The 15203-nt window shown below is 41.2% G+C and overlaps 1 protein-coding gene across 1 annotated transcript; it reads left to right on the forward strand.

Moving 5' to 3' along the window:
- Positions 1–1283: 1283 nt before the first annotated feature.
- Positions 1284–14807, forward strand: VKORC1L1 (vitamin K epoxide reductase complex subunit 1 like 1). The gene is made up of 3 exons (XM_071764809.1): positions 1284–1544; positions 11795–11904; positions 12597–14807. Exons 1-3 carry the CDS (start codon positions 1351–1353, stop codon positions 12821–12823), a joined length of 531 nt encoding a protein of 176 aa, XP_071620910.1. The 5' UTR covers positions 1284–1350; the 3' UTR covers positions 12824–14807.
- The last annotated feature ends 396 nt before the right edge of the window (positions 14808–15203 follow it).

The following is a 15203-nucleotide window of genomic DNA, read 5'->3' on the forward strand; positions in this document are numbered from 1 at the left end:
CTGACAGCAGAAGGCACAGCACAGGCAGTGGGAGATCTTTAGTTTGGTCTCCACGCTTGCTGAGGTTCACACAGCTCCTTAATGAACGATTTTCTCAGCTCTTCTTAATGAATAATTTTCAGTTTCCTTCTTTTGCTGGCAGAGGGCTTCCTTCTGGTTACTGAAGTCACTTTGCAGCTTGTGTCTGTCTCTGCATTCCCTTTGTTTTGCAGAACAATGAAGGCAGGAATGGCATCACCAGCGGGATGAATGCTGCCATTGTGGTTTGTCCTCCTGCCTTCCTTGGGAAAAAAAAAAAAAAAAAAAGTGGGAAAGGAAAGGTGGACGAGTAGCTGGTGGCCATCCTCAAGAAAAAGCAAGAATGGTGGTTTTGGGAGGTGTTTACAGTAAGCAAAGATTGGTTTATATTCAGCTACTGGATGACTTTCTGTTGGCAGACCAGAATCATCTGGTTCTTAAAACTATGTCCAGGAAGGAATTCATGCTACTGTTGGTAGAAACCAGAGATGTACAAAAGAAAGAAGATCCAGCCCTGATTTTCTTTGGTTGCATCCATCTCGTCCCAGCTGGAGATGCCACTTCCAGGTCTGCCAGATGGATTTAGAGGTGTGACCCTAGATCTGGGAAACAGATGATGAAATCCTGTTGCTCGAGTGTAAAGTGTATTCTTCCAAAGATAAGGCTAAGCAGGGCTCGGGGGATCTGCTCTGCACTGGGTGGAGCACTTTTAAAGCACTTTTAATGGGATTTTTTGATTATTTGTCCTCTCCTGGAAAGGCTCAGGGTAAACTTTGGAAATATAACAGGTGCTCAGCGAGGCCACTCGGCACAGGAGGCACCAGCCGAGCTTCGTGTGGCTGCAGGCTGGGTTGCTGTGGCTCATTCTGTCCAAAACGATGGAAAAATCCCTGGAGCACTGACTGAAGAACCAATCTCAGAGGCCGGTGTTACCTTAGGGTCACGTCAGTCCTGCCGGGTTTCGTAGCACTCCTCGGAAAAGCCCTGATCCAACCACCCCGCGTCCCACATCTGAGGGAAAAAAAAAAAAAAAAAAAAAAAGAGAAAACCTTTTTTTTTAATTTATTTTTATTTCTTTATTATTTCCCGCGGGAAGCAGGCGAGGAGCCATCCCGCCCGCCAGGTGGCGCTAGAACCACCCGGCCGCTCCGCGCCCCCGCCTCTCCTGCCCGGCCCGTAGTGACGTCGTCGCGGAGCGCCACGTGCGGCGCGGTCGTTGGGGCGGGGCGGGAGGGGCGCGCCCGCCCCTGCAGCCAATGGGGTGAGGGCGCGCGTGCGCGGGCGGCCGGCGCCGGGCGCGCGACGCGGTGTGAGGCGGCGGCAGGGGGTAAGATGGCGGCGCCCGTCCTGCTGCGAGTGTCGGTACCGCGCTGGGAGCGGGTGGCCCGCTCCGCCGTCTGCGCGGCCGGCATCCTGCTCTCCCTCTACGCCTTCCACCTGGAGCGGGAGAAAGGCCGCGACCTCCACTACCAGGCCCTCTGCGACTTCAGCGAGCGGGTCCGCTGCTCCGCCGCCATCGCCTCCAGGTGAGGCGGGGAGGGGACCCGTCTCGGGGCCGCCGCGGGGAAAAAAGGGGGTTGGGGGTGTGAGGAGCAGCGGGGCCGGGCCTCGGAGAGCTGCCTCTGGTGCTGTGGGAGCTCAGGTAGGGGTTGCGGGGGTTCCGGCCCGGTTCGGAGAGGGGGGCGGCGGCGGGAGGGCTGGAGAGGGAGGGCGGCCGGAGCCTGGGGCTGCGGGCCGGGGCTCGGCCCGGGGGAGGTTTGTGTGAGGCTCTGAGGGGGCTGGGCAGCTGCGCCTCTGCTTGGGACCCCAGGGTGGGCAGGCCGAGGAGGGGGGTGTCGGGTCTCCCCTCCGGTTTGAGGGTTGGAGGGGGAACGGCATTTTGGAGGATCAGTTCGGGCTAGAGGGTGAGGCACCTGCGATTGCTGTGTTGTAATCAATGGCAATTAGCTAGATTGACAGGCAGTGTAGTGGCAAGTGCAGGCTACAGTAAAACGCTGTAGGTGTGACTGGTGGTTGAGGCCAACATAAACATCTGCAGTTGTGGGTGATTGGCTTTGGGTGGCTTTAACTGAGGGACCTGAATAGGTTTTTGTTATAATGTTACCTGATAGCACAGGAGGTTGTCCTCATGATACGGAGGAGGCTCTTAATTTGAGGGAGATTACCTGTCAGTAATAAGCCTTTCTCTTTTGTAAAGGCCAGTGGTTCTTATTTTTGTTAGAGCAGGTGTATGAATTTTATTATGCTGTTAGCCTGACATGTTTTTACATAACTACTTGATTGATTTACCATAATGAAGACTTATCCTGCTGTCTAGTTACAAGTGCTGTAAGTATTAACATGCTCCAGGAAGTACCTCAACTTAATAATGAGGTTACTAACAACAAACGTGTGTGTGTATATGGAGGCATAGAAAGACCCAAACAAAGGTACTGCCAGTAAGGAGCTGGGAAGGGGAGGGGTTTGGTTCATCAGCAAATGTTTATGCCAAATATTTCCATATTAAAAAAATTCTTATCATTGTGTCAGTGCTCTAGCTGAATGAGTACTTGAGATTTTATTTTATTCTCAGTGTAACCTGCATGAAAGCTGTTACAGTTTTTATAAAGCTTGCTTGCTGCATTATCATAAGGCAAGGGGAGAGAATATATCCACACTCTGTCAAGGTGGAAACTGTTAAAACTGTTTAGGCAAAACGTGCAGGGAACTTGTCTTAAACCCTCTTCTGTCACCACAGAAGTGGGACTGTGTTGTGTTACAAAGAGATGTGTACCTAGGGGTGTCTGAAAGGAGCCTCTGGTGATTGAATGAGAGCTTTAACTCTGCTTTTCTGTCTGTCATCAGATAATCTGTATTTTGAAAAGGTGCTTGTTCAGGTCTGGTTGAGAAATGTCCCTCAATGAGGAGTCCCAATCTAAGCAGGAAGATGACTTCACTAAGCTTGCCAGATAACTTAAAACTTATCAAAATTATGTGTTTAATTAACAAGATTAAACCATGTGAGTATTGTCAGTAATCTAAACTTTATCACAGCTATAGATGTAAAAAGAGATTCATAGGGATTTAACCACCTGAGCAGCCTCCACAGTGCTCTCTCCTTGAATAGCATTGGTCCTTCATTAGCTTTTTTTTTAATTATGGTAAATGTTGCTATTGAGACAAGCTTGAAGGAGTAGTTTTAATTCTTACTAAATACATAGTAAATAATAGTTTTAATATTTCCTAAAAGCTATGAAAAAGTGAAACAATCCCTATTATGTCTTTAAGTATTTGTAATTATGGAATAACACTTAGTAATTACAGTGTTAATTAGTAATGTTGCAGCTGAAATGCTGACTATGCCATGGTAAGACCTGTAAATAGTTGACTGTGGGAATTCTATGTAATAGTCTGAACAGTTAGGGATAAAATCAACTAAAACTCCTTAGCAGTTGCTAGAAGAGTTGTGCCCAAAGGCTGCAGTGTTGGAGATGTCAGGAGAGCTCATGATAACTGAAGCAGGTGGTAAAGGGAGTTTGTGGGAAAGGAGCATGCAGGTTCTGCTCAGTCCAACCATATTTGGAGAAGATTTTGCTTTCAGTATTGTACAGGACACAGACAAAAAAGGAGAATTGCTTTAAAAGTAAGGCAGGAGGCAAGCTATTTAACTTGGAAGTAAGAATAACCTTCAAAGAAATTTCTTCCTTTCCATGCTACAGCTCCTCTCTCTCCCTCTCTCCAGCTGAATATTCCTTCTTACTCCCACATGTCACCAGTGGCTCTGAAACTTGATTTCTCAAAGGAACTTTTGGCTCAAGTTAGATTTCACTGGGAGAGCAAGAGGTTCAAATGCAGTGTTACAACATTTCCACATGAAATGCAGATTTAACTTTCAGCTGTTCCTTTTCTAATTAAGTTTTAACACTGGTGATCACACCTTATTTGATTACTCCTTATATGAGTTAACTCTACAGAGTAAAACTGGACACCAACTTGTACTTCATGGCTTTTTTTTGGTTTCTAGAGTGTTCATTCTGTTGTGTGACACTTAATTTAAGCTAAGATTTACTAATGGGACTTGGAATGTAACAATCTCCACATTTCAAGTGTTGACTCCAACAGTGGGCTGAACTTTAAAAAGCACATGATGGTGCTGGGATTAATTTTAACTGTATAGAATAATTAGCATAAATTAGTGTATTCCTTCCTGAGCTGAGTCACTTTGGAACTAAGTTCTGGCCTTTGGGGAGGATTTTTTTCCACTAAGAAGCTATTAGTATTTCCAAGTCTTGCTTTTAAGCCAAATCTGGTATTGGCACGACAGTGAGAACAAAAATGTTGTAAAGATTATCAGCAGAGGGAGGGGCATGGAAACCTTGCATCTGAGACTGACTCATCCAGAAGAGTATGTTGGAGAGCTTCTTCCTGGGATCCCTTACTCAAAATACTGATTGTTAGCATATTTCAACCTTTTATCATGGGGAAGGTTCATGGAATAGTTTGGAGAGGAAAAACAACAAAGGACTGTATAGTAACTGCTGTAACTTTCCAAATTAAAACATTAGGTTTTTTCCTAATACCTTCCCTTACTTATTCCTGGCAATTGCTCTGGATATTTTAAGTGAATTGCTCTCTTATGTTGAGAAAAATTAAGCTGGAGATGTGCCTTCAGTGGCAATGAAACAGCCTAATAGCAGCTCCTGAAAATCTTTGGTTTTGCTGTTCTGATAGAATCAAACTAACAGATTTCAAGTAATAGGGACAGTGGGATGGCTTGAAATAAAATCTGACATTTAAGTAGCAATGCAGACACCCTGAGCTTTTTGCTTTGTTCTTTTGCATGTCCTGGGAGACTTTTGGATCTTCTCATAGATTTCTGCTTTCTGTCTTGATTAATTTCAGGTTCCTGCAGGGCAGATTACTGGATGGCTCTTCCTGAAGGAAGTTTGGTAGCCTGGCATGTGCTAGTGCTGTAACAACTTCAGTACAGGCTTAAGAGAGTTGGCATGAGTGGGCAAAGGGCACATGTTCCTGTCTTTTGGCAATATTTGTAGCTTTTGGCCAGCTGTGCAAGTGAAGAGGTTTGGAAATAGTCAATATTGATCTAGGTTAACATTTTTATCTGACTTACTGAAGAAGTTCTAGAGTCAACTTGGTTTTAAAAAATTGGTGGGGTTTCTGGGGAGAACTTGATAGATGAAGTATTTAAGGATTCCCTGTTCTGAACTTCATGCTAATGTGCAAGGTTTTGGATTGTCTTTGAACCACTCTGAAGGGCCTATTCTGAAAAACATGCCTGCCTTATGTCTTCTAGTGGATGCATCAAAGCAATAATCAGGTAATTCTTGAAAATGTACATCTGTAAAATTTGTTTATGGTGTGGTTCAGGTCTGTGCAGACGTGCAGTTGTTTTTCTGGATTTGCCACGTGTGACAACTGTAATATTGCATTGTTCTGCTCAGCTTTGTAAATTATTTTAAGCAGTGAATTTTGCCCTCTGTAAATGTTGTTTGAATTGCTCAGCCTTGTGACAGAGTTCTTAAATGCTGTGTTGTGTGAGTAGAGTTATGCTGGTGTAGAACTCGTTCCTCTGCAGAGTGGGTGTGTGTGAAGCTACGAGACATTGGAGTTAAAACTTGGGCCAGTGCTGGGTTTCAGTGGGGCACATCTTGCCAGAACTATTGTTCTGCTGCATCTTTAGAGAGTGCAGACTGTAACAGAGATCAAGTTGACAAGGACAGCCCCATTATCTAAGGAAATGGGACATGGAAGAAAACTCTGCCCTCCTGCCTCCCCTGATGTTAAATTGCAGGTTCCCACTCAGTTCTATTGTGGGGCAGCTCTGTAAACTTGATGTCTTTCAAGTTTGCTTGATTTGAGGTTAAGAACATTATATAGCAGTTATCTTGCTATTAATGATGTTTCTCATGTCCCTGCATCTTTTTATTGCTGTACCTGCAAGTGTTCAGATATATTGGAGACTGAGAGCTGCTGATTGAGAGTGGGTGAAGGTGGCTTTGTGCAGGTAGCATCACAGAGGAAGCTTGCATATTCCCTTCTTGTGAGCCAGCACAGGCAAATGATGCTCATGTGCCTCTTGTCAAAATTTTACTGGTTTTGTAAGTCTTCAGCAGTCAGTAATTTCTGTAACCTGAGCCAATTTACTGGTTTTGGTAGGCATCTTCCTTTCTGTACAGAAAATGAAAGAGACTTGATTAAGCTGCTGAAGAGCAGTATGTGGAGCAGCTGGTGGTTGTTTAACAGGAACCACATTTGTGGGTCTTAGGCTACTGGAATAGTTTACATGGAATTGTGGGCTGCTGAGACAGAGATAAAAATCCATCCTGTTACTTGAATTTGGTTGTTGTTCATTTTTGAGGTCTGCAAATCCTTAAACAGCAGGTGTAGTGCTGCTTTTTGAGTTACTGTGTAGTGAGGACTCGTTGGTTTTGGTATCTGAAAGTCTGAAAATCTGGTTTGGTGACTGGGGAGGGAAGAATCAGTGTAGACAGAATCCACCTGGTGTGTCAAGGGCTTTGCTGATGTGGTTGGAGTGCTGCAGGGTCAAGATGAAGGTGAATTGGTGTAGCTGGAGCTAGGGGAGTGTGAGACAAACTTCACAGCTAAGGAGACTGAGCCAAAAACAAAAGGTTGTGTTATCCTGCTTTTTTAGCCTGGATTCTGAGATTTTTTCCTTTGTATCTTGTGTATTATTAACTTATTTTCGAATTTTTTCACTTCTTTTTAGTGGCAAAATTTAACAGAGGCTGCAAGTTACTAAAGTTTTCTAGGAACAGACTCAAAGTAATATCTCTGCAGAAGAGGAAGAAAAACCTTTAGCTCAGCTGGGAGGTTCTGTCCCCCTTGCTCTGCCAGGCAGCACGTGTGCAAATAGGGCTGAGAGCTGAATGATAAGGGATGTGATTGATGATGGGGGTGGGAGCTGGGAGGGATTTGATTATTCCATGTCCTGGGGAAGGAAGGGGTCTCAGGAACAGTTACAGCTTTGTTAGTTCTGAAGCGAGTTGTTCCCAGACAAAAATTATCAGCAGAAGCTGATAGTTTAAGATAGTTTAAGTAATTTTTGTCTCATCCTTTTAATGAAAAGATGATCACTTCATACTTCAGACTGGTAGAATATGCAGTGACCAGGGCACATCTTTTATAAAATACAGCAATACCTGAGCTAGATGTGGGTTAGTTTGGGTTGGTTTTAACCTTACAGTGATCTGAACACATGTAATTCTTGCTTTTCATAAAAAAGATAATTTCTATCTTGACAGGAATTTGTAGTAAGGATTATTTTGCCCGATGCTAAGTAAATTTCACAAAGTGCCTGTAGTTCAAATTTGGACTTTGTGATAGCTTAATGGAAGAGATTATGTAGGAGTAGTACAGTCCTGTTGGCTTGTAGCTTGAATACCCAGTGCTTCTGTAAAGACTGCTATAAAATCATTAACCACTGTGCATGAGGTTTTGTTGATCTAGACACTGAGGCTTTTCTGGACTGTTTTAGAGGCAGACCCTGGAGGGTATGTAGAATAAAATCTCATTTGTTTGTGGTAAATACTGCTAATAGATTTAAACACAAAATCAAGTGAATAAAAGATTTTGAGCATGCTTGGCAATCTACAAATGAGACTTTTTAATCTCCTTTCTTGTGCCTTTTAATTGAAGGCCTTTACTTAATAAAACTGCTAGAGTAGTCTACATGACCTTACAGCCATGAATGAGGTTTAATCCAAAATTCTTCAGTGAAGCTGTAAAGAAGCTGCACTCAAAAGTTTCTTAACATTGCTGAGGATTTCCAGATCCTTTGAGCTTCCTATGAGCTTTTAACTGCATGGGCCAGCTTTAGTCCCCTCCTGAGAACTTTAATTCTGCACCATGACTTCTTGCAGAAGTCAGGTGGCAAGTAAGGAGATGTCTGTCACTTGTCAAGAGTAGAACTTGAGTTCTTTGCTTACAGTTCTCTGAAGATAAAATCTTTATTATTATTATAATTGTTTGCCCTTTTCATTACAGCAAACCTAAAAGCTGAGGGAGAAATGTGTTGGCAAACCTGTTGCTGCACAAATGCAGAATGTTTTTAGATTTTGAGTCATCCATGGCTTTTAATAATCTCCTGAAGGATTTGATGGCATTTTCAAACAGGCATTTAGGAAACCAGAATGTGAACTGGGACCTATGTCAGGTTCAGGATGTGGTCCTCAAGCTCTCTGGACTTGACCTGATCTGCTGTGGTTACTTTGATGTTGAAATGAATATATGGTAGTTGTTTCTTTTCCTGACATGAGAACTAAGGAGTTCTGAGGGAAGAGGTGGTGATGTGATTCTGGAATTCATCATGGGGAATGTTGTAGGAGTCAAAAGTTGGTGTTTAGAAAGCATCTAGGTACATTTTGGAAGGCTTCATGGTAAGCTGCTGAGGTTGGTGATGCAGGCAAAAGCCCTGCTCAGTTTTTGGAAGCTGATTCTTAATGATAATTGAGGTTAAGGAGAGCATCTTGAGGAATTATTTCTTTGTAAAAGCCTTTAAAATCATCTCCTACAGGTAGCTGTCAGAACTGGGATGCTTGGCTAGAAAGAGAAACTACTTTTGTTTTTCTTAAAGAGAGTAGATAAGATGATAATCAGACTCCTGGATAAATATATACATTTTGTCTGTTTGTTTTACTTGCTGTGTTTGGCAGACTTGGAATTCTGTTGCTTTTTGAGGTAGTATTGGTAACTCTTACAGCTTTTAACTTGTTAAACACGGAGGCTGTTTACTTGTGCTTTAAAATCTCCAAGATACTCCTGTACTGCATTGGGTTCTCTTGGTTATCTTCCTGCCAGTGATATTGTCTCTGCTAAATTACAATAAAATGTTTAAAGTTGACTCCCACAGTATGTTGCTCTGGAACATAGAGGTTGTTCATAATGGTGCAGAAGAGGTAATGATTCAACAGCATCAGATGGGATGGAGATAGGTCACTTGTGGATCAAACTGACCTCCACAGACTTATTGTCTTCCTTTTAACAAGTGCCAGGAGTGTGCAAATACTGTTTTAAAGTGCTAAAAATGCAGCGCTTCTGAGCACTGGTAGGTATCACAAACCAAAAGGGACTCTGTTTACAGAGGGTGGATATTAATTTTCAAGGCCTGTTTTTGAGAAAAGGAAATGCATATAGGACCTGAAGTCACAGTAGTATTCAACTGTAGATGTTAGGAAACTGTATGAACAGCTCCAAACAATTTGTCTTGGATTTCTTTAATGCATTTTTTTCAAGAATATTCACAGTTGTACCTGCAAATGACACAGGCTGTCACCTTGAAGAGAGAGGGGATTTATGTTACATAAACCACACAGCAAGATGTCCTAAGGATTTATTTTAACATCATCTTGAAGTTAGCTCAGATTTTCTCTTTTTTATCCTTTAATAGGAGTGAAACTTGGGTGTGGCAGAAGTAGGTTTGCCACCTGTGTTTGTCATGCTGCTCTGAATCATGCAGAGTGACTTCAGCATGGTTTTCACAACAGAACACTTGGCTGCTTAAGGGCTGGGGAGCCACAAGTCAGTACCAGGAAAAAGTTGTTGGTGTTGGGATTATGCCTTTATCTTGCTGTGCAAGCAATCCTTTAATTAGTGCAGTTGATTTAACTTAGAATTCTGTATCCAAGAAATTGTTCTGTAACAGTAGTTTGTGTAAATTACATTCTTTAAGAAAGGCAAGTTCAGTGATGGAAGTCTGAGCAGTTTATAGGCCTTTTTACTGTTGTTTTATTTCCTGATGTTTATTCTAATGCTAGGACTACAATCTTTCTTCTTGCCCTATCACAACTCGGGTGGGATTTGCATGATTTTGGTGTGAGAAGGAAGTTACCCTACTCAGTCATCTTCCTTCCTCCAGTCACTCAGAAATATACTTGGTTCTTTGTGCATTTTAGTGAATTTGGAGACCTCTTTGGTAGAACTACATGATTGAGCTTCTTCAGTAGAGAATTTAGATAGAAATATACAAAGTCCCAGTGCTTTGAATTTCATTTTGATGTAGAAAACTTCTTCACACTTTAAACCTTGTGAGGCTGGAAAAAATGAGACCGCAGTCGCCTGAGCTATCTTGAAGTGTGTGGAATAAGATGTGCTGCACTCCATGGCTGAAATTTAATACTTGTCCTTAAAACTGCTACAAGGCCAACAAGATTCTTAATGAACTGTTTCATGTCAAAAGCTTTCAGCGTGCTCTGACCTTGCAGCTAGGGCACACTGGCTTTCAGGAAAGGTTTGAACTCTTTATCTTTCCAGTAGCAACATTTTATTCCCTTGCAAAATAATGGTAGGTTTTAACTTTTTAAGCTTGGGTTCACTCTCAAATACAACAGGATCCCAGAAGTGAGAGTTTACAGCTAGGGCAGGGGGAGGGTGAGATTTCCTGCTGTTGCTTTGAGTCAGGCTGATGCTGAACCACAGGTATCAGCACACTTTGAGTTACTCTGTTTAGGCTCTTGGTAAGGAAAGTTTAAATTTGTCCAAGTATGGTTTAGTATCACCATTAAAATTTTTTTTTACTTGGACACTAAACCAATAAATTGCACCTTTGGATAGTAAGCTGCAGCATTTCTAAGTGTAGTAGCACAGAAAAATAAAACCAGACTATTGAATGCAAAATGATGATACCTTAGATTTATTTGTCTGGCTCTTTAATACTGCATTTGAAAGCTGGATAACATGAGGCAATTGTTACCCTGAGCACTTTATCAAAGTAAGACTGAAAAATAAACATTTCTCACTTAAAATCCAGATAACATACAGTGTGGGAGGAAAGTCTTTTCATAGCTGAGATTCTTTGGAAGTATTTCTTTACAGTATCAGCTTATGTTGTTGCATGCTATTTGGTCTTTTTTCTAAAACCCTCCCTAGGAAGTGTGGCTTCCTTAGCAATGAAGTGCTGCAGCTTTTCTGATCCATGCCATCCTGGATGCTGCTTTCCCCACAAACAATATTCTACACCAGTGTTGGTCTTTCCTGTGCTGCCTTGAAGCTTTATATTTGCACTGAAGTTTCACTTCAGTCACTTGCAAGATTGCAGAACAAACCAGTTGAAAGTATGTTTGTTTTTTTCTGCTGTTTATGTAGTAAATAGGCTTTCCAGGAATTGCTGAATTCAAGAAGTGTTAGGATGATGCTCTCAGGTGTCATTCTTGGGGTGCTCCACAGAGGAACAGGAGTTGGACTCAATCATGCTGATGAGTCCCTTCCAGCTCAGCATTTTCTGTGATTCTCTGCACAATTTCTTGGGGAGAAGAGCACAAGTATAATAATTACTCACAGGCAGTTACTAAGTTGCTCTGGTGCCAGGGAGGTGAGTGCTGGCAGAGCTGGTAACAACTACTTAGAGAGTTGTGCCATTTTCCCTCAGCCCTAAAGTGAACCTGTATCCACCTTTCTGTGCTGGAGAAAACTGCTGAAGTTTTTACTGGAGGAAGGAAGTGTTTGTTTGATAAAAACTTTGAGCCATGAGTCTAGGAAGCAGACATGGGCTTGGGTGAAGTTGCACTTGTGTCAGCTTGGTAAATCCTGGTGTGTCAAATAAGTTTCATCAGCAGCAGGTGGAATAAAGTTGTACCTGATACCACCTGGGTGCAAGATGCTTGGCTTTCCAAGGTAACTCTAAACTTCACCTAGGACTGCAGTGGTCATGTCAGCATGTATGTATCTTGTATCTTTTTTTCCCAACAGTGATTAATTGAAAATACTGATTGTAAAGCAATTGGTGCCCAAATACAAGTTAAATAGTGTCACTGTTTTACAGATGGGGTCGAGGATTCGGTCTGTTGGGTTCCATCTTTGGAAAGGACAGTGCAATAAATCAGTCAAACAGTGTTTTTGGACTCGTGTTCTATATACTACAAATGCTACTTGGTAAGTACTAATTCACTTTAGAGCCTCAAGTATGTAACAGGTCTGTGGTGATGAAAGAGGAGTGTGTTACACATTGCACAATCTGCAAGACAGCAGATAAATGCATGTGATTTTTTTTTTTTTTTTTTTTTTGCAGCCCCGGTCTAATCTGGTCCAAAGGGCTTAAAAACCCAACTGATGACAAGCAATTGCATTTTCTCCTGCTATGCTATTAGTAATATAACCATCAAGACAGTTACTGCACTGATATTTTCATTTAAATATATTTAGCATTGGCTTGCACTATAGAAATGAGAGGAAATAAAAATGGAATTTACAAGTTTTGCTGGAGCAATAGAGACAGCAGGCAAAAGTGGTGCATGAAATGTAATGTATGCCTATTTCTGCTCTAAACCCATTCATATTGCCAGATATAACTTGACAAACCTGTAACTTTCCCATAACTCAGGAATACAGAAGATGGTAAATACTACACATACTTCTTATCAAAGGACTGTCCTACAGAACCTAGAAGCTTCCCTCCAAATTGAGATTTGTCAGCCATCTTGAACTCATGGTATTTTTAACAGACTTTTATGTAATACAAACTTGCTGAGTAGCCTTCAGTTTGAATCAGAGTGCTTAGGCTTTTTTGCTGTGTGTGGAAGGGGGGAAGGGGAGCAGCAGGAGTAACTTTCTCTCTCTCGTTGCAGGTATGACAGCAAGTGCAGTAGCAGCTCTAATCCTCATGACATCCTCCATAGTGTCTGTAGTAGGGTCATTGTACTTGGCATACATTCTGTACTTCGTGCTGAAGGAATTTTGCATTGTCTGCGTCATCACATATTTGCTGAACTTCATTCTCTTTATCATCAACTACAAACGACTTGTTTATTTGAACGAGGCCTGGAAACGGCAACTCCAACCCAAACAGGAGTAGCACCTGTTTGAACTTTTGACTGACAGTCTGAAGACCCAACTTCCATTAAGTTTATTTTGCAGTAATTTTTTATTCTCCATATCAGACACTTTCCCTGAGTATCATAACTGAATTTTTAATTATAAATTTGAAGGGGCCCTAGATAATTATTTTTTTTTTTTGTGCTAATCTTCAATTTAAAATGTGGTTATGAAAGAAAGGTCTAATACAATCAAAGACAAGCTTTAACTTTACTTTGAAGGAGTTTTAGCCACAGCAAAGCCTAGACTCTCTTCCCCCTCCACTTGTGAAATGGGTAACACTTGCTATAAAATACCCTGTATATAAATTCAGGTGTAACAAGATGTGGTCATGACATTAAATATTCTAGACTAGCATTACCATATTTAATGTTGCCATGTTTACAGTATGTGTATTACTTTTTATTTTTAGCTGATGGACTTAGATTTGACTAGGACTTATCCTGTAAATAAAACTAGAAGTACTGATTTCATCCCTGGAGAACTCACTGTACAATCAGTTTTGTTTAGCCTAGGAGCTCTCAGCTCATAGTTGACTGACCTGATGGAAGAAGCAACCTCTCTAGAGAACACCGTGATGCTGCACTCACTGCCAGTGCTTTCACAAGGATGATGGCTGGGTTTTGTTTCATTTTTTCTTCTTTTTTGTCTCCAGTAACGAAAATGGAATTAAATCTGAAACCTGAAGTAATGTTCATTCAACCACAACTCCGTTAATTTCTGTACAGAATGAAAAAAGCTTAATGTGGTCACTAGAAAGCTGCCACTGGGATATTGAATGCAGATTGGGGGTTGATGTATTCAAGAGCACTCTTTGAAAGGACTTAATTTCCACACAGAGCTGTTTCATTTTTCAGTTGTGCTCAGCCAGTGTTACTGATGTCTGATGTTATATGAATGCTGCAGTTGAACTGCAGTTTGCAGTAGAAACCACTGACTGAGTGGGATAAGCAAGCAGTGCACTGAAAAAGCAGTTACTTAATTGATCTTTGTCAGGATCTTTGGTTTGTGCTATATTGGGAAATGAACTTTGGGCCTGACACACATAAGATCCCTTGGAAGGGCAACCTGTTTAGTGGGATAAGTAAGTAAATGTGCTCCTGGAAGTGAAATGTGATATAGTGCTATCATTGCTCTTTCTAATAACTAATTTGAAAAAACAAAAATTAAACTGCGGATTTAAACAAAGGAACAAAATTGTAAATGGTGTTTCTGCACTCAGTGTTCTAAGGCTGAGTGTTAAAAGTGCCTTCTGTCTTAAAATCCTAAACCAAATATTTTGTGTTAAACTTGGCAGGCAGAAGTGTCCTTGCTTTGAAAATGAACAAACAAACAAACAAAATTCCAAGCAAACTTGCTGGGGATAGAAGAGTATTAAGAGTTCTATTTTAGTTCTTAGACTGAGAAGTGGTAGCAATATTGTTTCAGTTAAATCAGTGCAATAGAAAGTTGATAATGTGATTTGGTGAAGTTACAATACTTGTGTTTCAGACTCTGTGACACCAACGTGTCAGTTCAGCTACTTTCTGCAATTGGTGCTGTGCTGTTTTTTGCCCTTGGCAGCTTCTAAATATGAAGAATTCCAACTGCGTACCCATTTATTTAAAGAATTAGTTTAACTAATTTTAGGATTTTTTTTTTCTTAAACATGAATGTCAGACTCTTATGTTACGTGGCTAAGTGGATTATAAACACTAAGTTGCTGAGGATAAACTTGACTGTGAAACATGGAGTGTTTGGTAGAGAAAATAGATTATTTTTTTTAGATTCAATTCACAAAATAGTATTTAAATTACTACTGAAGTAATTTTCTGGTTTGTATCAAGGATGTAGGTGGGAACTGCATTGATGTATAGAGTTCTGTGGTATGAGCATCATCTGTTGCATGTAACACTAAATTACTTGTCCCTCTTGTCTAACAGTTTTAGACAACAATTCATTAAATGCGTTTTGTATTGACCAGAGTATAGTTAAAGCTTGTCTTGATGTTTAGTTCTGTCTCTCAAATGCCTTGAACTTTGGTATGAGGAGAGTGAATGATGTTAAAGTGCTCCCTCAAGGCTTTACTTTGTTCTCTAACAAGCCTTGAGGCAGTATCACTGCTTACTGTGTTGTGTAGGTTTTATTTTGATGCATTCCTGTGATCTACACTAAGGCATCTTCTCATCCAAGGAAGAGGTGAACACATGCTGCCTGAAACCTTTAGTTGCAGTGATAGTATCTCAGAACAAGCAGCAAATGGAGACAAGTATAATCCATGATTACTTGGTCCAATTTCTGGGTGTAATGCACGCAGAAAAAAAAAAAAGAAAAAAAAAAAGAAAAAAAAGCCCCATCAGCTGAAAGTATAGGTGTTGACT

The sequence above is a fragment of the Heliangelus exortis genome, chromosome 21 (genome assembly GCF_036169615.1).
Source record: "Heliangelus exortis chromosome 21, bHelExo1.hap1, whole genome shotgun sequence".
NCBI classification, from domain to species: Eukaryota; Metazoa; Chordata; class Aves; order Apodiformes; family Trochilidae; genus Heliangelus; species Heliangelus exortis.

Bases quoted from the DNA above. Each gene is read 5' to 3' on its own strand.
- VKORC1L1 (XM_071764809.1), top strand. From the start codon at position 1,351: ATGGCGGCGCCCGTCCTGCTGCGAGTGTCGGTACCGCGCTGGGAGCGG. The intron at 1,545-11,794 runs GTGAGGCGGGGA...ACTGTTTTACAG, and splicing joins TCCGCCGCCATCGCCTCCAG to ATGGGGTCGAGGATTCGGTC. The intron at 11,905-12,596 runs GTAAGTACTAAT...CTCTCGTTGCAG, and splicing joins TATACTACAAATGCTACTTG to GTATGACAGCAAGTGCAGTA.